Below are 23,615 nucleotides of genomic sequence, written 5' to 3'. Positions count from 1 at the left end.
AGATTGTACATTGCGTGGTGTGTCTCTGGGGTTTTCCCCCTGTTCCTTTTTGGTGGCTTGTATTTTGGCATTTCTTCAAAGAGGTGTGAAACAGCATATGAAAGACCAGGTAGGGGAAAATAGGTAAAGGAGAAGAGCCCCCCTTAATCAATGTCCACCAAAAGGGTGATCAATATGGGGTACCAATGAGTCAAAAAATAGTGTAGTAGTAGTGCTAAAAATGAATAGTTTATTAGGCACTTGTGCCTGGTGAGAAGACCGTGCATGTACAGGACACAACATACAGTATAAAAACAATTGAAAGCACAACTACAAAGACCTGCACATAACTGTAGCCTGAAATTAAATGATGGATAGTAGGTTAAGTCTGGTCAAACTACTGCCCCGTGATCCTGGGGGAAGATCAAACCGAACCAGGCCATGGAGATAATGATCAATCTGTTGAGCGTCACAGTAAAATGACCAAGCTATACAACACACAGGTATCCCAAGAAAAAATGAGTGGATGTTGAAAGATTGTTCCTGGTGCTTGGGGAAAAATTTTTTTGATTAATGATGATTTATGCAATCGTGTGTTTGCTGGTCATCAACAGACAAAATTCACTCAGACTGTTCCTCCTCAAATCAATAGAAGGATAAGAAGGTAGTTCAATGTGAGGGAGCGATTCAGGAGAGTGATGTAAATACTTGACGAAAACATTCACATGGGAAGGTCAGGCATGAGGAATCCTATCTTGGAGATCCAGGGATGATGGAGTAATGTCACCGGTGCATTGGCCGGAATGTGCAAAAACCCATGGAAATACTTATGTAAAGGTTCCTCCGTGATCCATTAAATAAGGGCAGTGATGAGCAAACACATATAGCCTGGTAAAGTAAAGTTCATACCTCTGTGTACCGAATCCTGACTCCGCCGGCATTCACTGTCCGCTGTGTCGGCGTTCCACACCATGCTTGCTCGAGCCTCGTTCCGAGTTAGCGTGTGGGTCCGTCAGTGGCGCCCTGACGTCATGTCCGGTATGGCGAGCTGAAAGCAGGGGGAGCCGAAGGAGAGCCGGCCGTGTTTGAGTCGGATGTACACAGATGCAGATCCATGGACACTGCCGCTGACACGTTTCACTAACCTTACGTTGGTTTCTTCAGAGGTATGAACTTTACTTTACCAGGCTGTGTTTGCTCATCACTGCCCTTATTTAATGGATCACGGAGGAACCTTTACATAAGTATTTCCATGGGTTTTTGCACATTCCGGCCAATGCACCGGTGACATTACTCCATCACCCCTGGATCTCCAAGATAGGATTCCTCATGCCTGACCTTCCCATGTGAATGTTTTCGTCAAGTATTTACATCACTCTCCTGAATCGCTCCCTCACATTGAACTACCTTCTTATCCTTCTATTGATTTGAGGAGGAACAGTCTGAGTGAATTTTGTCTGTTGATGACCAGCATACACACATGATTGCATAAATCATCATTAATCAAAACATTTTTTCCCCAAGCACCAGGAACGATCTTTCAACATCCACTCATTTTTCTTGGGATACCTGTGTGTTTTATAGGTTGGTCATTTTACTGTGACGCTCAACAGATTGATCATTATCTCCATGAACTGGTTCGGTTTGATCTTCCCCCAGGATCACGGGGCAGTAGTTTGACCAGACTTAACCTACTATCCATCATTTAATTTCAGGCTACAGTTATGTGCAGGTCTTTGTAGTTGTGCTTTCAATTGTTTTTATACTGTATGTTGTGTCCTGTTCATGCACGGTCTTCTCACCAGGCACAAGTGCCTAATAAACTATTCATTTTTAGCACTACTACTACACTATTTTTTGACTCATTGGTACCCCATATTGATCACCCTTTTGGTGGACATGGATTAAGGGGGGCTCTTCTCCTTTACCCATTTTCCCCTACCTGGTCTTTCATATGCAATTTTGGGATCAAGAGGTATCTGATGAGTTGTTTTCTAGTACATCTGCATTTATACTCCCCCTTTTTTTGCAATTAATAGAGGCCACTACAGGAACACCCTCTCTGTAATGTTTTTTCAGGTGTGAAACAGCGCCTGGCCTTGGGTACTATCAAGGGCCAGGTTTCGACCTTGCCGATTTTCTTTCAACGTCCCTTGGCTACGCAGTCTTTGGTTTGCACTTTTGTTCAGGGGGTTTGCCACCTGGCTCCCCCAGTGCGTTCTCAGTTGCCCCATGGGATCTCAACTTGGTTCTATCAGTTCTTCAGAAACCGCATTTCCAAAATATTTGAGATTCCTCTGCTTACATTGTCTTGGAAGGTAGGTTTCTTGAAGGCTATTACTTCTGCACGTAGGGTGTCGGAGCTGGCAGCTTTGTCTTGTCGTTCACCTTATTTGGTGGTTAACAGAGATAAAGTGGTGCTTCGCCTTTTGTCTGTCCTTCCTTCTTAAGGATGTCTCTGGTTTCCATCGGAATGAAGACCTTGTGTTGCCTTTCCTGTGTCCTAGGCCTAAGGAGATTGCCTTGCATTCTCTGGATGTGATTCGGGCAATCAGGGTGTACCTGACAGCAACCGATTTGTTTAGAAAATCCGACTCACTTTTTGTCCTTACGGATAAACCTCGCAAGGGGTTGACCGCGTCTGCCACGACCATTTTTAGATGGATCAGACAGACCGTGGTGCCGGCCTATTTAATCAAGGGTCAGGTTCCTCCTTCCCCTGTTAAGGTGCATTATACGCGGGCACATAGTGCCTCTTGCGCTTTTCACCATTAGGCGTCAGTGATGCAGATTTGCAAGACGGCTACTTGGTCGTCTGTGCACACTTTCACAAAATTTTACAAAGTAGATGTGCTGGCATCTGTGAATTCTGCTTTTGGCTGTAAGGTTTTGCAGGCTGCTGTTTAGAGCAGTGGTCCTCAACCCTGGTCCTCAGGGCCCACTAACAGGCCAGGTTTGCAAGATAACCGAAATACATCCCAGGTGATATAATTTGCTGCTCAGTGATTGCAGTACTCTAGTCTGCATCTCCCCAAGGTAATACTTAAAATCTGGCCTGTTAGTGGGCCCTGAGGACCGGAGTTGAGGACCACTGGTTTAGAGGACTAGTCCTCTTTGAGGGTGTATGTTTCAGGTGAGCTCCAGTTGTTCCTTGTTGAGCTCCATGTTACCTGTTTGGCTAGGTTTAGCCTTCGGGAATTTTTTTTCTGCGGTTACCCCCCCCCCTCCCCCCCCTCTTATGTTTGACACTGCTTTGGGACGTTCCATTGGTCAAGAAGATTCTGGAGCTGTGTCAGTCAATGAACGAAAGAGAAAATTGGATTTTTGTCTTGCCATAATTGACGGACACAGCACCCGCCCCTCTTTTGTGTTGTTATATTTCTTCTGACACTGCTTGCAACAAAACGAGTGCTGATAGCAGGAAGTGGGGGTATATCCCCTTGGACTGCCCCATAGATGTTGTAAAGTTTTTTTCTCTTACATCCTCTGACAGTCGCCGCCCATTCATACAGTCTTCACGATTGGGTATATGCCTTCTCCGCAGGAGCAAGCTTGGCGGTAATTTTGTTAATACAACAAACATTAACATATAGACACACCCATAGGGGGCCGTCCCTCTTGCCTATATCCTCCAGCCAGTACCACTCTAATCCATTTCTTTGCTGCCTAGCGTCAGGAGTAGAGCTAGGTCTTTCCTGCTGGGACCTAGTGTCTCAGTTTTTTTCTTGTTTTATTTCTGAAAAGTGTTTTTTTTTTTCTTTTAAAATAGCTTTATTTTTTCTCACCTACGCTTAGTTAGTCAGAATTTGGACGACTACAAGCGTCGGCAGAACTGGGCCTTGGACTGGTTAATATAGAACCTTATGGAGTCCCAGTCTGCCATCGAGCGTCGCAGGCTTTTGGTACGCCCAGGCCTCGTAACGACAGTGCCCCTGCAAAGGGGACTAGCCTACAAAGTTTTCCTATCTTCGCTGGGATGTCTCCACTTCGGGTTGCTAGCATCCTTCCTGGCTGACGGCACCCCCACCCAGGGTTGGGAGGTCTCCCGTGTCTGAGCGATGCCCACGTTCGCAGTATGGTGAGTACTACTACCCCTCTGTCCCTGGAAACCGGTTTGGAGGGGGGATTGAGTGGGCCCACTCTGGGGATGGCGGTGCATGTAAAATTTGCTGTAATATCCCACTCATGGCCTTGGGATGGCCCCCTGTGTCTTACCTTCCTTGTCCCTGCGGGGGCTCTCCTGTGGTGCAGACCGCCATACGGGGGAGTGTGGGGGCTTCCTTCTCCCTGGGGGTGCTCTGCGCAGATCCCGGTGGGGGCCAGTGCAGGCGCTTTTTGCGGCTTTTGGCACTGTTCGCCCGGCCGCCATGTTTGGTAAGGGCTGGCTGTTTGGCCTCAGAGTAAGGGCAGCAGCCATTTTCCATCATCATTGCCAGCGCCGATCGGGTGCCATCTTTAGTGTGTGCGGATGTCCTGTCTAAGCAGCGGCCATTTTCGAAGTGCTTTTCCTCCATTGACTCTTATCGGGCACCATTTTCTTGTGGCTCAGGACTGGCTTTTGCCTCTAGGGGCGTGAGGTCACTTTCTCTTTTTAAACAGACTTCTCAATAGCAGCGAGGCAAGTATAGGGACACTGTGGGGGGATATTTTGCTGTTTTTTTTTGGCTATATTTCTGCTAGCACTCTTTTGTCAGTTTAGCTTTAGTTAATGGAAGGGTCTCCACCTGTAAGTGCAGTTTGCGATAGGGGTCCGCGGGAACCGCCGTTTTAAAGGGCCAGTGTCATTGTTTTGCACTTTGCTAAGCATGGAGTCCCAGGATAGCAAATTACCCACAGACCTAGTTGGTGGTTCAGATACTTCTGATCCCACTTGCTTAGCCTATTTATCTGCTGCACTTGCGACTTTAGCGTCAAAAGTTGATCTGTTGGTGTCTGACCGAAATACAAAGAAATGGCCTATGCCCCCTGTCTTCTGACTCAGCCTAAATTGGTTGCGATGGGCGACGTCCCCTTTGTGGGGTCCCCGTCTTCTCAGTCGGATGTGGAGGAGGGGGATTAATCCTCTGGGACAGCACGTGAACGCGCTGCGGTAGACGCACTTATTAGCTCCGTTAAGGAAACTTTAAATCTTGATGATGAGCCCTCCATGGCAGGTAAGCGGGTTTCCTTCAGGACCCGCAAGACCCTGAAGTCGGGTCAAGTTTTTCCTTGTCCCGAGGAGTTTCTGGAAACAGTAAATGACCAATGGTGTCGCATTAAGCAGACGTACCTAAAGCCCCGTACACACGCACAGATCGTCGTCATACAAACGTCGGCGGACGAAAGATCTGCCGATTGTACGCGTGTTAGTATGGTGCCTCCGACCGCTGTCTGCACACAATCCGCGGACAAGAGTCTTTCTTGCAAACATGAAAATTTTTGTCTGCGGACACCAGAACGGACGATTGTTCGCCTGTCAGTACAGAAATCAGCCGACAGACCGCAGATTTGCAAGACTGGGCATGCTCAGAAAATAAAAAACACAGGGAAAGTTAACCATTACATGACATCACTTCTGCAGTCAGCTGAAGTCTGCGGACAAAATTCTTGTGCTGTCTTTGCACTTTTCAACAGACACCGACATCCCGGGGAGAAAAGACGAACATTTGTATGACGACGATCTGTGCGTGTGTACGGGGCTTTAGAGATTTGAGTACTGTTATCCCTTTGCAGATTCGGTTGATAATCGCTGGACTGTGGTTCCTAAAGTAGACCACACTGTTTCCAGAATGAATAAATCCACCCTGATGCCCGTGGAAGACTCCCCGGTGGAAACGCTTTCCCGCCACATGCATATGGTGGCAGGTTCCCTGCTGAAACCGGTGTTCGCCTCAGTGATGAACTCTCAGACTATCGCAGAATGGGCCAAGGTGCTTAGGCGCACTCTGGTAGCAGAGTCTGTTTCTACTGGTGCGCTGGACATGTTAGACCAAATGGCACAGGCTTTGATGTACCTGTGTGACGAGGCTCCTTTGGTCGCACGTCTTTCTGCGGTCGGGATTGCAATCGCTTCTAAGAAAACAGTGTCTGACATCCCTTATGCGGGGGAATCACCTTTTTTGGTGACTCTCTGGATGAGCTGATCAAGGGGCTTACTGAGGGTAAGAGTACTCTCTTGCCTCAAGTTTTGAAGGGGAAACCTCCCTACGCTAAGCGGGGTCCCTCCTTTAAGACTAACCTCCTTTCGTGCCTTCGGGGGACACAGGAAAGGTAAGTCCTTCAAGGCCTCCGGTGATCACAACAAATTTTGGGCGGGTAAGCCCAAAACGGGTCAAGCTGGGCAGACAACCCAGTCTACTCCTTCTTGAAGAGACTCCCTCACCCGTATCAAGGGTGGGGGGGCGTCTGTATTGTTTTCTCGAGCCCTGGCTGTCCGACATCCAGGACAGGTGGGTTCGCAAGCTCATTCGTTCAGGGTACAAGATCGAGTTCCAATCTCGCCCCGCAGACAGATTCTTTCCATCAAATCTCCATCTGACTCCCGATCATTTCTGGGATCTACTACGGGCGATTCAAGATCTTCTCGCCCAAAGGGTCATCGTGCCCATCCGGTCGGTGGGGCCATCTGAGTCCAGGGTTCATGGCCTCCATCGACATAAAAGATGCATATCTGCACATCCCTGTTTACTAGGGTCATCAGCGGTATCTCCGCTTCACAATTGCAGAGGAGCCTTACCAATTTGTGGCTTTACCCTTCGGTCTCGCTTCGGCTCCAAGGGTGTTCACCAAGGATTTGGCTCCTATGTTGGCTCTGCTACGGGGCAGAGATCCTTACCAGGTGGAACAAGCATCCTCAGTCTTAGACAGGAGGTTTTCTCTAAACCACCAAGTGAGTTTGGATCGATTCTGACACAAGGCAAGTCCTTCCGGCCGTTATTGTGGATTCCAGGTGTGAAAAACTGGAGTCGCCAGACCCTGGACCAGAGGGAATGATCCTTACACCCGGAGGGGTTTCACCTTCTGTGCATCCGGTGGGGGTCTCCGGACGTGGATCTGTTCGCATCCCGTCTCAACAAAAAAAGTGGAAAGGTTCGTGGCTCGACCTCACGATCCTCTGGCGGACGCCTTGGACGCGTTTAGTGGTGCCTCCCTGGCGGCTTCCACTACGAAGCGATCTTCTCAAAGACTGATCTTCCATCCTGCTTTACAGATGCCTGGCTTTGACGGCTTGGCTGTTGAAAGCCAAGTCTTGAGAGACAAGGGTACCTCGTCTGCTGCCATTCCTACCTTGCTAAAAGCTAGAAAAGCTTCCTCTTGGAAGATTTATCTTCGCATTTAAAGGGCATATTTTGCCTGGTGTGAGTCACAAGGTCTTCACCCCGCTCCTTTTCAGTGGCAAGGGTTTTGGCCTCCTCGCAGACTAAGGTGGATCAGCGCATAGCGCTGGCCACGATCAAAGGTCAATTATCGGCCTTGGCCATTCTTTTTCAGTTCCCTTTGGCGTCTAATTCTTTGATTCACTCCTTTTATTCAGGGGGTGCATCATCTGGCTCCCCCAAGGAAGGCTCCCTTACCTCCCTGGGACATGAATCTGGTTCTGTTCGTTTTACAACGCCCTTCCTTTGAGAACATCAGAGAGATCCCTCTGCCTGTGTTGTAGAAAGGTGCCTTTCTAGTGGCGATCACATCTGCTTGCAGAGTGTCGGAGTTGGCGGCTCTGTCTTACCGCTCCCTCTATCTGATTGTTCATAGGGATATAGTGGTCCTGCGACCAAATCAATCTTTTCTTCCTAAGGTGCTTTCAGCCTTCCACCTCAATGAGGATATTGTGTTGCCTTTGCTTTGTGCGAAGCCTAAGCATCCCAAGAAATTTGCCTTGCATTCCTTGGACGTGGTCCCGGGCGATCAATGTTTACCTTTCCGCCACGGATTCTTTCCGGAAGTCTGATTGTCCTTCCTGAGGGACCTCGTAAGGATACAGAGGCGTCTGCGGCAACCATTTCCAAATGGATCAGACAAACGATTGTGCAGGCTTATTCGATTAAGGGTCGGGTTCCTCCCTTCCCTGTTAAGGCGCGCTCTACTAGAGCGGTTAGTGCTTGGGCTTTTCGCCACCAGGCGTCGGTGGCTCAGGTGTGCAAAGCGGCGACCTAGTCGTCTGTACACACCTTTTCTAAGGCAGGCCATAGACGATTCGAATTTCGTTCGAAAATCGTAAATGGCAGTGTTATCGAACGATTTTCGTATCGTTAGTGTGGTATGTAAAACGTTCGATTTTCGTACGACAGCAAAAATTCACATATCCAACATGTTGGGTTTTTTTGCGAAAATTGGCCGAATTTCGTATCATTAGTGGGGGAGTTGTATGTTTTCGCCTAACAAAACACAGAACAGTAGGGAGTGTGTCCGGTAGAGATGTGGTTAAAAGGCACAAAAAATAGTGTTTTGTCGTACGATTTTCGGCTCACATTGATGGTACACTCGATGATGTGCACGAGTGCCGCTTTCGTTTATCGAACGATAAATCTTACGTAATTCGAATAGTCTATGGCCTGCATAAGTTTTACAAACTTGATGAGTTTGCATCCTCGGATGCTTCTTTTGGCCGCAAAGTTTTGAGTGCGGCAGTGGTTTAAAGAGACATGCTATTTTTGAATGTCTCTTACTCATGGGGTTTATTTTTTTTTTTTTCCTGGGTTAGCTCCTGTTGAGCTTTACTTACCCCATTGGTCCAGTTCAGTTTTTTTCTCTGCCCTGGGTGCTGCGTTGCCTATTTTAAGATTGCGTTTTCCCACCCCTCACATCTACACTGCTTTGGGACGTCCCAATCGTGAAGACTGTATGAATTTTCTTCTACTGTCAGAGGACGCAAGAGAAAATATAATTTTTGTAAAATCTTACCGTAAAATTCATTTCTCGGAGTCCTCTGACAGTCGCCGCCCCCGCCCCTCTCTCTTTGGGGTTGACGGTTTTTCATGGACTGCTTGCTAAATAACTGGATTAGAGTGGTACTGGCTGGAGGATATAGGGCAGAGGGACGGCCCCATGTGGATGTGTCTATATGTTAATGTTTGTTGTATTAACAAAATTACTGCCTAGCTTGCTCCTGCGGAGAAGGCCTATACATAATTGTGAACACTGTATGAATGGGCGGCGACTGTCAGAAATGAATTTTACGGTAAGATTTTCCAAAAATTCTATTTTTCCTGCCTAATGTCCTCCTACTGTAGGGGGCAGCATAACCCAATGGTCAAGATGATTCTGGGAGCTGTCCGTCAATGAACATCAGAGAGGGATTTTAAGGAAAGACAAAAATCCAATTTTTTTGAGTTGTGCCTCTGTAGCTTTTGTAGTAGAGTGTAACTCACTTCCATCTATTAGGGTAGTTCTTTGAGTTGCACGGTCTCCCTGAAAACTGCCGTTATGTGCACTCAAGGATGGGTATTTTTAATTCCCTGCATGCTCGGGTGCTGTGTATGTGCAGTGTGGAAGGGTACCGTTTTTTTATTTCTTGCTTAGGTGCAGTGCAAGAACATGCACGTGCAGTGTGGTTGGCATTCTTATAGTGCCCATCTATGGCCTTAGCTATGAATGCCATGTAGCATCAAACCCTCATTGCAAACTGATGTTTTGCCTCTAGCGCCATCTAACTGCTAAAACTCTTTCCCACTCATTTTGCAAAAAGCAGTTTTCAAGTCTCCTGATTCCTTGCCCATCTGTCACACTGCATATACACACTGTAAGCATCATAAATATATAATGTTATGCACTGACAATCTTAAAGCGGAACCTCACCCAAAAGGGAAAGTTCTGCTTTTAGGACTCATCCACCGCTCCTCACATTTGTCACTTTTTGACTGGTACCTGCTCCCACTTCCATTCCGAGCGCCACGGCGCTTGGAAACTGAATTTCCTCTCCCTCCCCACCCCCCCTCCCACCCCGTGCAGTCTACTGGAAAAATATATAAAATTCGTTTTAGTGCAAGCACACCTTTATACTACCCAATTTTGGTAAAATATTAAGGACAAGGTTGCAACGAGTAACTATATGCCAAACATGCCAAATATATGCGGTACCCAAAAATCTCCATAGGTAACACTTTAAAGGGGTTCTTTAAAGGGACTGCCCATAGGTGTAGCCAGATTCTTTTCTGCCTAATGTCCTACTCTTGTAGGAGGAGCTGTGTCTGTCAGTGAAAATCAGAGAAATGGATTTTACGTTAAGTCAAAAATCCCATTACTCTCACTCAGACTTTTGTGGCAATGTGTCACGTGTGGGGTGACCATGGTTTACATACACATGCGCACTATTGGTGTGCATTTGCCCATGTGTGCGGGGCAACGTGGATTACGGCAATATTTTATAATTTTTATTTTTTATTTTTTTTAGAATACAGTCGTGTGAGAGTGAATTACAGCTAGGGAGCCGCCGCATCATTTTCACTTTTAAGCCTACAGCCTGCTGAACAAATAGATCACAAGCTGATGACTGCTACTGCAGCCATCAGCTTTTGAATAACCATTTTCTCTTTGGACGTACCTAGTATGTCCAAAGGGCTGAACTGGTAATCTAGCCACAACTTTGCTTGAGGCAGAGTTCACATATGTGCTGCCGCAGTTCCCAACATGGGGTACAGGGGCGTTCCTGTTCACTGATTTAGGTGCGAATCAGATCTGAACTTTTTGCCTGACCCACACACACAGGACCCTTTTGTAATGTGGACCACGGCCGCCCCGGACCTGTGTAAACCGGCTCCAATGAGAGCCGGTCACACTTGCATGTCATGCCAATTGGATGTGGGGAAACCCGCATCCAATACGCACATATGTAAACCCGGGCCTTAATATTGCTTTTAAAAATTGTAAAATATTGTACATATGTGATACATATTGAGTTGCCAGTCATGGATGCGGGGATACAGATTTTTCATTTTAGCTGTAGCAGTTAAGGGTTACGTCTGTCAATTTGAGTTTTTTCTGTAAGAAAGCCAACAACACATTTTTAAATTATGGTGAATTTTTTCCACAGGTCAGCTAATGCAGATGGAGGAAAAGGGCAAAGGATCAGTACCCTGGTCTGTTTATGGCATTTACATACAGGCAGCTGGAGGCCCGTTTGCCTTTTTGATCATCATGGCTCTGTTTGTGCTCAATGTAGGAAGTACAGCATTTAGCAACTGGTGGCTAAGCTACTGGATTAAACAGGGCAGTGGGGTAAGTGGTCTTACTTTTAACAACTTTGACTCACAACAGCTCAGTCTCTTCTAAATTTTTCTACACATCACACCAGTATGTCCAAGGAGAGTCTGCAGAGAAGATGGAATCTCCTCTCTATTCATCATTAATATCTACCATCTAACATTCTTGTCTCCCCGCTTTGAGTCTAATTAAGCATGGTTTTAACTGCCTTTCATGAGATGATGGCAGCCTAAATAAAGGTTTACTTTTGCAGTTTGCTCCCAGAATTTGTAATAGAAACATATTTGCCATTCTGAAGTTTCCCTCTAACCACATATTATTTTATATATATATATATATATATATATATATATATTGTGATTTTGTACTTGCCAAATAATCTGAAAAAAAAAACTCCCTCCACAAAGTTTTTAATTGTGGGCAGCTGAAGCTGCTGCCTGTTCACTTCTTGGATTTACACTGACACAGAGGCACACAGACACATATACATCTATGCATATGTAGACACATATAAACGTATATACAGACAGGCACACACCACTGCTTGCCTGCACATTTCTCCTCTCTGGATGAATGAACATAGATCTCTGCAGTCTCCTGTTATCGCTGCCCTCATCCAGCCCCCTCCAGCTCTGCAGCTTTCCTATGACTTCACTCTCCTCCCTTGCTTGCAAACTCACAAGTGAGAGAGCTGAGCATGTCATTAGCCTAGGCTAAATACCAGACAAGAAAGAGGTGGGCTGTATAAGATATTTACTGGCAGGAAAAAAAATGTTTTACTATCTGAAGTTAAAACCGCAAGGGCAGAAGATTTAATATATGGAAAGATCAAAAATGACTGAAGTCCAGCTTTACAGTTTTTAAAATGAAAAAACTCTTAACCGAACAATTTTAGTACATCTTTACTGCCCTAAAATGATTGTTTTTGCAAAAGTCCTGTGTAAGGTTTCTATCAATTAAAGGCTCAAAGAAAACCTGCCACCTTTGCACATGCAGTGCAAAGTGACAGTGTCTCTGCAAAGTGGGGGGCCTCCTGTACTGTGTAACTGCTATATTAGTGGTAGGACAATGGAACTTCATCATTGCCTCATCCCATAGCACAAGGGGGAAGTTTTCAGCAGTCCACTGCAAATTCAATCAGGGCTGCTAAAAAAAAATATTTAAGATTGTCCGTGCAGAATTTGCAGTTTGACAAAGTAATCTTGCTGGAATGTTGTTTTTTTTTTTTTTTGGGTCTTGAAGTCCAAGCTTTTCCTAACTATGCTTTAAAACTGCTCCCACCCCCTTCTAACTCAAATTCTAACTGCCCTGTAAAAGGAAGATGCTTTTACTTGCCTATTCTGAAGGCGCTCTAGTCCAATCATATGATCCTCCCAGCAGCCAACTTCAGGGGAGAGGAGAGATCAGACAATGTCTGAAATGCCTGCGCAGTGACGTCACTCGCTTGCTATGGGACATCCGTTGTCGCATGCTTGCTATGGGACATCAATTGGCTGTCCCTCCTCACCCCTGAGTGGATCACGTGACTGGATGGGTGCACCATTAGGTTAGGCAAGTATAAGTGGGAGCAGTTTTAAGCTTAGTTAGAAAAAGCCTGGAATTCCACTTTAAAATCCAAAGCAAACTGCGCATTGGGGCACACCCTGCACTGCAAGGATTAAATGCCTGTTTTGTCCAGGGAACCATTAAAACTTGCAACTACTCCTCCTCCACAATTATGCCTCTCAGTGCGACCACTACCCTGAAGTCATTCTGTTTGCTGCTCTATCAATCATAGGCACTCTTATGTCATCAAATGCAATACAGAACACGTAGGACGGAGCTGGGGGGTCTATGGCCTTACTCCAATGGTTATGACATTTCCCAAGTTTGGCTTTAAGTTGGTTGTAAACACTTACCTGTAACCCAGTAAAGTGGCTAGCTTTTGGTGATAAACAGATCCTCCTACACAAATCCTCCTACATAAGTTGAGCCTGTTTATTTGCCTCAGTTTGGCCTGTACATCCTCGTCAAACGCAAAAATGAAAAGGATTTTTCAGACTCACAAAGCAGGGGGCAAGGAGCTGCATATACACATGGCAAAAGTGCTCTGAGAGCAGATTGAAGGAAAGAGACCCGCTTTGTCTTCACACGGGAGCAGAGCTGTGGCTGTTAATCACAAGCTGCGTGCGTGCTGGAGATCCCTCCCCTGTCACCTTTTTAGCTCTCGGTAAACTTTTTCAGAAGTGACTCCTGCAGATGACAGGAACTATACAGCAGTGAGAAATGACACTTGAAGAGAGGTAATTAAACACTGTAGAAATACGTGCTTTGTTCAAATTTTATGTCTGAGGTTTACAACCACTTTAATGAACAGATATTAAAAAAGCTTTTAATAGTATCCTTAACAGACCAAGAAAAGTTAATTTTAATGGCTCCTTCATGCAACTAAATGTAAAAGTTCACTCCTACTACATTAACTATTGTCCACTGAATGCTTTTCTTAAAATGCTAGAAGGCCTAATTCACATGGGCGTATCTATCCGTAAACCTTTGTGAAAGTTTTGTGGATAGATGGGTGTTCCTACCATGCGCGTGGAGGCTGTCCAATTCTTGTCTATTGAGATGCAGCAGCAGCACAACTAGACAGCTGTGCAGGTGCGTATCCTCGAACATGGAGTATGTTCAGAGTTAGGCATGCACGCAGCTGTCCTATTGGGACCAGTGGCATTCGCCCATGTAGCTGCTGTATGTAGATATTCGCCAGCACACCAAGGATTATCAATTTCGTCCAAAAGTTTTTTTATTTTTTTTTATTTTTGAAAGATCACTTCAAAAAACAGTGTAGTGTAATGCCCCGTACACACGTGCAGATTTTCGGCCGAAAAGATTCGGCCGACGACCGATCGGCCGATTGTAGGCTTGTTAGTATGATGCTTCCGACAGCGCACTTTCGGCCGAACAGAATCTGTCGTGCAAGCATTAAAATTTTTGTATGCCGACACCAGAACGGCCGATTGTTCGCCAGTCAGTACAGATTTCGGCCGACAGACAGCATATTTGCAAGACTGGGCATGCTCAGAAAAGAAAAAACACACGGAAAGTTAACCATCACATGACATCACTTCTGCAGTTGGCTGTTGTTGTCCGACAAAATTCGTGTGCAGTCTTTTGCACTTTTCAACAGACACGACAGCCCTCGGACAAAAGACGGCCGATCGTTCGGCCGACGATCGGTACGTGTGTACGAGGCATAACGTTTCGGAGCCCTGTAGGACCCCTGAATCAGGCATGTAGCTGCTGTGTCCCAATAGACATAAGTGAGACTCCCTGCATGTGATTGTGTGAAACACCTGTGCATCCTCTGTGGGCAAAGGCATTCCTTTGCATGTGTGTATGAATAGGTATGCTTGTGAATAAGGCCTTATGAGATAAAGGACAGATTTAAAATGGCTCATCCTTCCAATCCAAGTACAAATGCACTGGTTCTTTTTTCACGGATGGTCCTAAAATCAGATGACCTTTCATTCTAATGATTAAAAAAAAAAATAAATCATTTCTGAGAAACTGAGTCTGGTGTTTAGTAAATTGAGCAGGACAGTCATTAGCTTGCAGGGCAATGGTGTACAGTATATGTTTAAAATATATAAATCAAAGTGCCATAAATCTATACAATATATACATACATACAAATAAAGTGCTATTGTGCCAGTTCAAACATGCAAAACACATGTGGCTAGAAACACTATGATTCCTAAATAAAAAATAAAAAAAAACATACACCTAGAAATCGAAAGTAAATATGTAGTGCAACCAACCATTAACAGTTCATCTATAAGAGTGCTCAATTCAAGTGAACATAAACAGAACACTCAAAGTGCTAATAGTGCTGTAAACATTCAAAAAACTGTCTAATAATAGTCCGCTCCAAAAGTGACAGTGTGCTTCAAATATGTTCCTTCGTGGTAAGTGACACCTCCAACTATGCATCCCCCAGTGGGTGGGTTCTCACCTTATCTCCAGTAACCTTGCGTTTAAGCTCGGTCGAACACGCTTTGTGCCTCTCCCAGGCTAAAGGTGAATATTCAATCCCCCCAGGTGGGGATCCTGCTATGGATTAACTTCTCATTGTGCAATCAGTAGGTTTAAAATATAGAAAAAAAAAAAAAGGAATCTCCAATAGTGCTTATATCTTTTAAAACTCCAATTTATTAAGCATAAGAAAAACTACTCCAACATTAGTGATGCTATAAGTGTACCAAACTCTGTAATGTATTTCGATATCTGGGAAATCCAGTGGCAGTGGGTACATGAAATATCAGCCCTCTCCACTCGCATCTACCTCTGAGTCTGATATCCTATCCCCCTGTATGGTAAAAGGGAAACAATCAGGAAACGAAAGCAGCCGGTGTTTGAAACCTTAACATCATTGGTCCCTACAAGCATCAACCAAATTAATGAAATGGAAACATTACAAAGACAACATCAAAATCTTGCCATGAACAGGAAGCAAAAAAAACTCCGGAAGCTACACCAAGAGCAGGCCTTGTGGATACAACCAAAACAACAACAACAAAAAACTACAACATCTATAACTCCTGCTATCAGTGACTTGGAATCCGATTCAGAATCCCAAGGTATCATCTGTGTAAATGCTGACCTGACTGAAAATGTGGATATAACAGAGGAACTTGGAATCATTAATTTGTCAAATTTATAATCTTTCTGAACCAGAAATAACAGTCCTCTCCAAAGGCCTCACATTCTGCTCAACCACCAAGTTGGATAATTTATAGGTATTGTCAGATATGGATGAATTCTTCAGGAGACTAAGGCTCAAAGAATATTTTCACAGTAATGAAATTTATCCTAGGATAATAGAAGGCGACAAAAAGAAAAAACAGCAACTTCACACCTCCACAAGGACACAACCCCAAACTGGACACCTATATTGACAGCTTCAGACTGCGAATTAAATCCCTGACATCCACCCAGCAAAAGAAAATTTTATACAACCTTTCACCACTGGAGCGAAGAGCTGTACACGATTTGCACAATAATCAGGCCATCCCCATCAAACCAGCAGATAAAGGGGGAGCAGTCGTGATGAATACAAACAAATATATACAAGAAGGCCAGACGCAGCTGGCGAATACTACACTTAACGAACATATCTCAGGCCTTGTAGAAAATATGTTAAAACCATTAGTCATACTGCGAGTTTCCTTCACGACACAACAGACTTTATGAACAAGCTTAACAATATACAACAATTACCACCAAATACACTTAGACACCACAGTATATGTCAGGGATGACAAGCGTCCTACTTCGATATACAGGAAACTGGCTGACCGATGTAGCTATCTCCACAGTTCCAGTTTTCATCCCCAAAACACTAAACGGGCCATCATACACACAGCCAGGCCATCAGATACCACCAAATATGTTCAGACCCAGAAGACCGAGATAAACCTCTCTGGTCACCACATACAATCCAGCACTAGGGATAAGAAAGATAATCAAAAGATTTACAACCCATCATAACAGAGGTTGTTGGAATATTCCTTTCAGAGTTTCATCCTCTAATACTGGCTTTCAGACATAAACTAATCAGCAGGAAACTTCATTCTGATTATGAAGTCACAAATAATGGGAGCAAACCCTGCCATAAAAAAAAAACGCTGCAAACTGTGCAACCAGATCAACCTGTCTAAAAGTGTCATGCACACAAATGGGACCTTCAATATAACCGGATCAAACAACTGCACCTCCAGTAATGTGTACATTATCCAATGCGAAACAGGACATAAGTTGCAAGCGAGGATGAATTTGCACAGACATACCATCAAGGAACATAAAGAAGATAGATCGTTTCTGCACACCTGTGGGACATCATTTTTTACAACCGGACCACACTATAGAAGACCTCATTGTTTTAGTTCTGAAAGAGAATTTCAGAACTATCCAGGAAAGGCATACTTTTGAATTAAGAATATTACTTCTTTTTGACACAAAAAATAACGGCCTAAATTTCGATATGGGTTTCCTTACTCATTATTCTACAGTGTTACGACCCCCCTCTTTGACTATCCCCCCCCCCCCCCCCCTGACCTCCCCCCCTGTCTTTATCTCTCCCTCTGTCTTATCTCCCTAACTATGCCAGATTTATTAGCATTGCCAGTTACATTTGTTTGTTTTGGTTTTCTCTTTTTTTTTTTCCTTTGGCTTAGAGATTGTGTGGTTTTTTTTTTTTTTTTTTTTACCATTCTGCTAAACATTTTGTGAATCAGTACTGCTTGGATCTTGATGAAGGGGGACATACCCCCAAAAGTTTGTCCTGAAAAATTGTATGTTCGTGCAAATAAAAAAAGTATCACGGACAGTACTCAATTGTCTATATCCCCCTGAAGAAGACACAAAGTCCTTGTGTTGTCACATGTAGGGGAGGGGCTCAGACGGACGCTGCAGACACTGCACAGACTCGGAGAGGTGGATGCCAGCGCAGAGTGCTGATGTTTCATGTACCCACTGCCACTGGATTTCCCAGATATCGATTATATATATATATATATATATATGAGTTTGGTGCACTTATTGCACCACTAATGTGTGAGTAGTTTCTTATGCTTAATAAATTGCAGTATTAAAAAAATGGAGATTCCATTTTTTCTATATGTTATACCTACTGAATGCACAAGAAGTTAATACATTACAGGATCCCCACCTGGGGGAATTGAATATTCACCTTCAGCCTGGGAGAGGCACAAAGCGTGTTAGACCGAGGTCACTGTAGATGAGGTGAGAAGTAAAGAACCCATCCGCTCGGGGATGCATGGTTGGAGGTGTCGCTTACCACGGAGGAACATGTTTGAAGCATGTTGTGACTTTTGGAGCGGATTATTAGACAGGTTTTTTGAATGTTTACAGCACTATTAGCACTTTTATGAGTGTTCTGTTTGTTAACTTGAATTGAGCACTCCTATACATGGACTTTTAATGGTTGCATTACACACACACACACACACATACATATATATATATATATATATATATATATATATATATATATATATATACAGTGCCTTGCGAAAGTATTCGGCCCCCTTGAACTCTGCGACCTTTTGCCACATTTCAGGCTTCAAACATAAAGATATAAAACTAATTTTTTTGTGAAGAAATCAACAAGTGGGACACAATCATGAAGTGGAACGAAATTTATTGGATATTTCAAACTTTGTTAAATAAAAAACTGAAAAATTGGGCGTGCAAAATTATTCAGCCCCTTTACCCTCAGTGCAGCAAACTCTCTCCAGAAGTTCAGTGAGGATCTCTGAATGATCCAATGTTGACCCAAATGACTAATGATGATAAATAGAACCCACCTGTGTGTAATCAAGTCTCCGTATAAATGCACCTGCACTGTGATAGTCTCAGAGGTCCGTTTTAAAGCGCAGAGAACATCATGAAGAACAAGCAACACACCAGGCAGGTCTGAGATACTGTTGTGGAGAAGTTTAAAGCCGGATTTGGATACAAAAAGATTTCCCAAGCTTTAAACATCCCAACAAGCACTGTGCAAGCGATTAATATTGAAATGGAAGGAGTATCAGATCACTGCAAATCTACGAAGACCTGGCCGTCCCTCTAAACTTTCAGCTCATAAAAGGAGAAGACTGATCAGAGATGCAGGCAAGAGGCCCATGATCACTCTGGATGAACTGCAGAGATCTACAGCTGAGGTGGGAGACTCTGTCCACAGCACAACAATCAGTCGTATACTGCACAAATCTGGTCTTTATGGAAGAGTGGCAAGAAGAAAGCCATTTCTTAAAGATATCCATAAAAAGTGTCGTTTAAAGTTTGCCACAAGCCACCTGGGAGACACACCAAACATGTGGAAGAAGGTGCTCTGGTCAGATGAAACCAAAATCGAACTTTTTGGCAAAAATGCAAAACGTTATGTTTGGCGTAAAAGCAACACAGCTAATCACCCTGAACACACCATCCCCACTGTCAAACATGGTGGTGGCAGCATCATGGTTTGGGCCTGCTTTTCTTCAGCAGGGACAGGGAAGATGGTTAAAATTGATGGGAAGATGGATGGAGCCAAATACAGGACCATTCTGGAAGAAAACCTGATGGAGTCTGCAAAAGACCTGAGACTGGAATGGAGATTTGTCTTCCAACAAGACAATGATCCAAAACATAAAGCAAAATCTACAATGGAATGGTTCACAAACCTATCCAGGTGTTAGAATGGTCAAGTCAAAGTCCAGACCTGAATCCAATCGAGAATCTGTGGAAAGAACTGAAAACTGCAGTTCACAAACGCTCTCCATCCAACCTCACTGAGCTCCAGCTGTTTTGCAAGGAGGAATGGCCAAAAATTTCAGTCTCTCGATGTGCAAAACTGATAGAGACATACCCCAAGCGACTTACAGCTGTAATCGCAGCAAAAGGTGGCGCTACAAAGTATTAACTTAAGGGGGCTGAATAATTTTGCACGCCCAATTTTTCAGTTTTTTATTTGTTAAAGTTTGAAATAGCCAATAAATGTCGTTCCACTTCATGATTGTGCCCCACTTGTTGATTCTTCACAAAAAATTAGTTTTATATCTTTGTTTGAAGCCTGAAATGTAAAAAAAGGTCGCAAAGTTCAAGGGGGCCGAATACTTTCACAAGGCACTGTACTTTTGATATCTATGTGTGTGTTTTTTTTTTTTTTTTAATAGGAATCAGTGTTTCTAGTCACGTGTTTTTTGCACGTTTAAACTGGCATGATAGCACATTATTTGCATGTATGTGTATATTGTATAGATTTATGGCAGTTTGATTGTGCGGCACCTTTTGATTTATATGTTTGCACTAATGAGATAGTGAAGTGCTTGCAGCAGTACCTTAATTAGTGCTCACCTGGATTGCTCGCAGGGATGTGTAAATATAATATGTTTAAAATCTTTTTTTCTTTTTCCATAGAACACATCTGTGGTAGTACACAATGAAACTGTTGTCAGTAACAGTATGAAGGACAACCCCCATGTACTGTACTATACTGGCATATATGCATGGTCTATGGTCATTATGCTTATTTTAAAGGCTATACGTGGAGTTGTATTTGTTAAGGTATTGAGCTTTTTATTTCCCGGAGTTGAGCAGTTGGCTAACATTGGCCGATGAAGAGTTTCATTTTTGTGCTTTGCTGCCTTTCAGGGTACACTACGAGCTTCGTCTAAGCTCCATGATGAGCTTTTCCGGCGTATTCTCCGAAGTCCGATGAAATTCTTTGATACTACTCCAACAGGGCGTGTTTTGAACAGATTTTCTAAGGACATGGATGAAGGTAAGAATAATGCACAGCTGTTTTGATTATCTGCAAAATAGCGAAACTCCAGTCAGCTTAGAAAAAATGTGGTTTCCCTACCCCCCTCCTTCTCCTTCAGCTAGTTCTTTCTTTCTTACCCCCGAATGTTAGCAAGCCATCTGTCATCATGTACATTGCACAACTGGCAGTGCCTGCTGGTCTTCATTTGTACTTCATTGCACCAGGGGCAGCTTTATGACTGAAAATAAGCAGCTTTTATTGGAACGGTTGCCATTACCTTATTTGGTGGCCAAAAAGGCTGTCAGACCTTGAATAATGGTAGTATTCTTTCCTTAAGCAACAAGCATCATATACTTAATATACAGGAGGTGACTACCTAAATGCTTGCTCGCAAAGCATTTCACCTGAAATCGGTGGAAAGTGCGGGATGGATGTGCTGGAACATGCTACACCCTAAATACGTGTGTAACATGTAAAGCTGAACTTATCCTTTATTAAGGCTTTTGCCCTGATTAGAGTGACTTTTCAATTGCTTTAGTCCCTTCTTACCATAACCTGTATAGTCTGCATGTATGTGTGTATGTACAGCCTCATTAAGTCTCTATAGAAGCTGTGTTTTCCATTTGCTACTGATGGTGGCCAAAAAGCCTAAAATATCTGTATGCAGTTTAGTGCTGTAATATTATGCACTGTACACCAGCGGTTCTGGTCAACATCTGTTGACATCTGGTCAACAGGGTGTAAACCAATGATTTGGATGCATCAACCAAATGCATATGACTGACTGACTGATTGGATACAGACTTGGTATGCGCAGTACTTGTGACAGCAAATGTTGTTATGAAAGTAAATGCTATATTGTATTTACTGTTGTGTTTAACCACTTCAACTCCAGGAGGTTTTACCCTCTTCCTGACCAGGCCGTTTTTTTGCAGTACTGCACTGTGTTGCTTTAACTGACAATTGCGCCGTCGTGTAATCCTGTATCCAAATAAAAATAATTGTCCTTTTTTTCCCTACAAATAGAGCTTTCTTTTGGTGGTTTTTGATCGCCTCTGTGGTTTTTATTTTTTGTACTATAAACAAAAAAAGCGACAATTTTGAAATAAAAAAAAAATGTGTGTGTGTATATGTGTATGTATGTATGTATGTATGTATGTATATATATATATATATATATATGTGTGTGTGTGTGTGTGTGTGTGTGTGTGTGTGTGTGTGTGTGTGTGTGAAAAATCGAATTTCGCTTTCATTCATTGATGGACACAGCTCCTGATTCTTCTTAACCATTGAGTTATACTGCCCCCTCCAGGAGTAAGACACTAGGCAGGAAAAAGCTTAACTAAGCCTATGGGCAGTCCCAGGGGTATACACCCATTCTGTTATAGTCACTCCATTTCTTTTTCGTTCATTGACAGACACTGCTGCTCCATATCGTCTTTGACCCGTGGGTTATGCTGATATTTCTAGGAGTAGGACACTAGGCAGAAAAAGGGTTCACAAAGCCTAACTACACCTATGGGGCAATCCCAGGAGAGGTATACTCCCACTTCCTGCTCTAGGATCTCAGTTTTTTTCTGCCTAGTCAGGAGTAAGGACCTAGCTCCTTGCTATATTACGTCCTGGCATGTTTTTTCCTTTTTAAAGCGGAGTTCTGGGCCTCGGGGGGTAAATTTTAACTAAAAATTCCCCCGGGACAGTCAGGGCTAGTACATTCCATAATGGATAGCCTCTGAACTGTCCCGGGTCGCACTTACCTGTAAGAAGAAATACTTACCTTGAAAAGTTCTTCTCCAGCGCTGCTGTCTCAGGTGTGGGCAGCTGAAGCCGCAGCGTCCCTCTTCGTGTCGTCTTCCGTGATGTCGGAGTCCCACAGTGCACTGCAACGGCCCCGCTCCTCACTTCCGGTGCAAGCGCGGCATCCCTGCACAGCTTCTGGGCATGCCCAGAAGCTGTATAGCAGGGAATGCCGCGCTTGCATCGGAAGTGACGAGCTGGGCCGGTGCAGGCGCATTGACTCCTGGGAGCTATGGCGTTCAGCTCCCAGGAGTCATCGCAAACGGAAGAGACGGCGCGGGCCGCGGCCGCAGAGGGAGGAAGTGGAAGGAAGGTGAGTATATTTTCTTCTATAATAAGGTAAGTAACCAAAAAAAAAAAATCGTCAGTATCCATTTCTTTTTCAGTTTGCACTCAGCAAGCGGATTGCCCAAAATCGATTTTTTTTTTTTTTTTTTGATTTTGAGGCCGGAACTTAAAACTGAATTTTTTTCTTTTTCTTTTTTTTTTATTATTTTCTGTCCATTTTGAGAACTACAATCAATTTGGTTCCTGTGAGAACTACAATCAGTTGTCGGACTGGGTGACGAACTGGATATCCTAGATCCTTACGGTCTTCCCAGTCTGTCCAGTGAGTGTGCGCAGACCTCAGCTCCACGCTAGGTTGACCACGACATAGTCCCACTGTACCTGACTGCCCGTGAGTGAACCACCTTGCGAGGACGCACACGACCCTGGTCGCAGCGTACTTCTAGCCCACAACACCCCCCATTCCTAGATGGGGAGGTGGTCTGCCCGGAGTGGTGCCCACCCGGTTCCATGGTATATGGTAAGTAGTGTCCGCCCTTAAGCCTTTGTGGTCTTTCTGGGTGGACGTGGGCCCCTCCTCGGGATAGTCAGACCCCCGGGTTCCTTTCCATTCCCCCCTAGCCCCTCTAACAGTCACAGATGTCTTTTGGCCGCATCCTACCCCCACTTCCAAACCCCCCCCCACCCCCTCCCCAGGTGAGGTAGGAGCTGGCTTTGCTACTTGCTCATGTAAGGGAGAAGAGGAGGTGAATGTGGTTGTTGACCAGGATCGCACACAAGGGTCTTTGAGCAAGTTCCCGGCCCCCTGGGGGTTCGTGACTAGGGCCGGGATGTCCTCCGGGCTCCCTGCGGTGGTTATTGGGGGGGGGGAGGGGTCGAGCGGATGTCTCATCCGTGGGTCTGCGCCTCACGTGGCTTGATCAGGCCGAATATGTAGTCTGCGGTTTTGCGGCTGTCTGGGTGCCTGACCAGGCTGTCTGGGTGCCTGACCAGGCTGTCTGGGTGCCTGACCAGGCTGTCTGGGTGCCTGACCAGGCTGTCTGGGTGCCTGACCAGGCTGTCTGGGTGC

General features: G+C 44.5%; 1 protein-coding gene across 1 annotated transcript in view; it reads left to right on the top strand.

The window, feature by feature from the left end:
• The window catches only part of ABCC5 (ATP binding cassette subfamily C member 5), a 273,035-nt gene that overhangs the window by 154,841 nt on the left and 94,579 nt on the right, over positions 1 to 23,615 (top strand). Inside the window, exons 18-20 of the mRNA XM_082249426.1 lie at positions 10,988 to 11,172; positions 20,116 to 20,262; positions 20,350 to 20,479. Coding sequence (XP_082105552.1) covers positions 10,988 to 11,172; positions 20,116 to 20,262; positions 20,350 to 20,479 — 462 coding nt within the window. The remainder of the gene's footprint in view (positions 1 to 10,987; positions 11,173 to 20,115; positions 20,263 to 20,349; positions 20,480 to 23,615) is intronic.

Source organism: Pelophylax lessonae (assembly GCF_965119305.1).
Source record: "Pelophylax lessonae genome assembly, chromosome: 3".
In the NCBI taxonomy this organism is placed as follows: domain Eukaryota; kingdom Metazoa; phylum Chordata; class Amphibia; order Anura; family Ranidae; genus Pelophylax; species Pelophylax lessonae.
The sequence above is the reverse complement of the archived record's forward strand: the minus strand, read 5'-3'. Positions and strand labels throughout refer to the sequence as shown.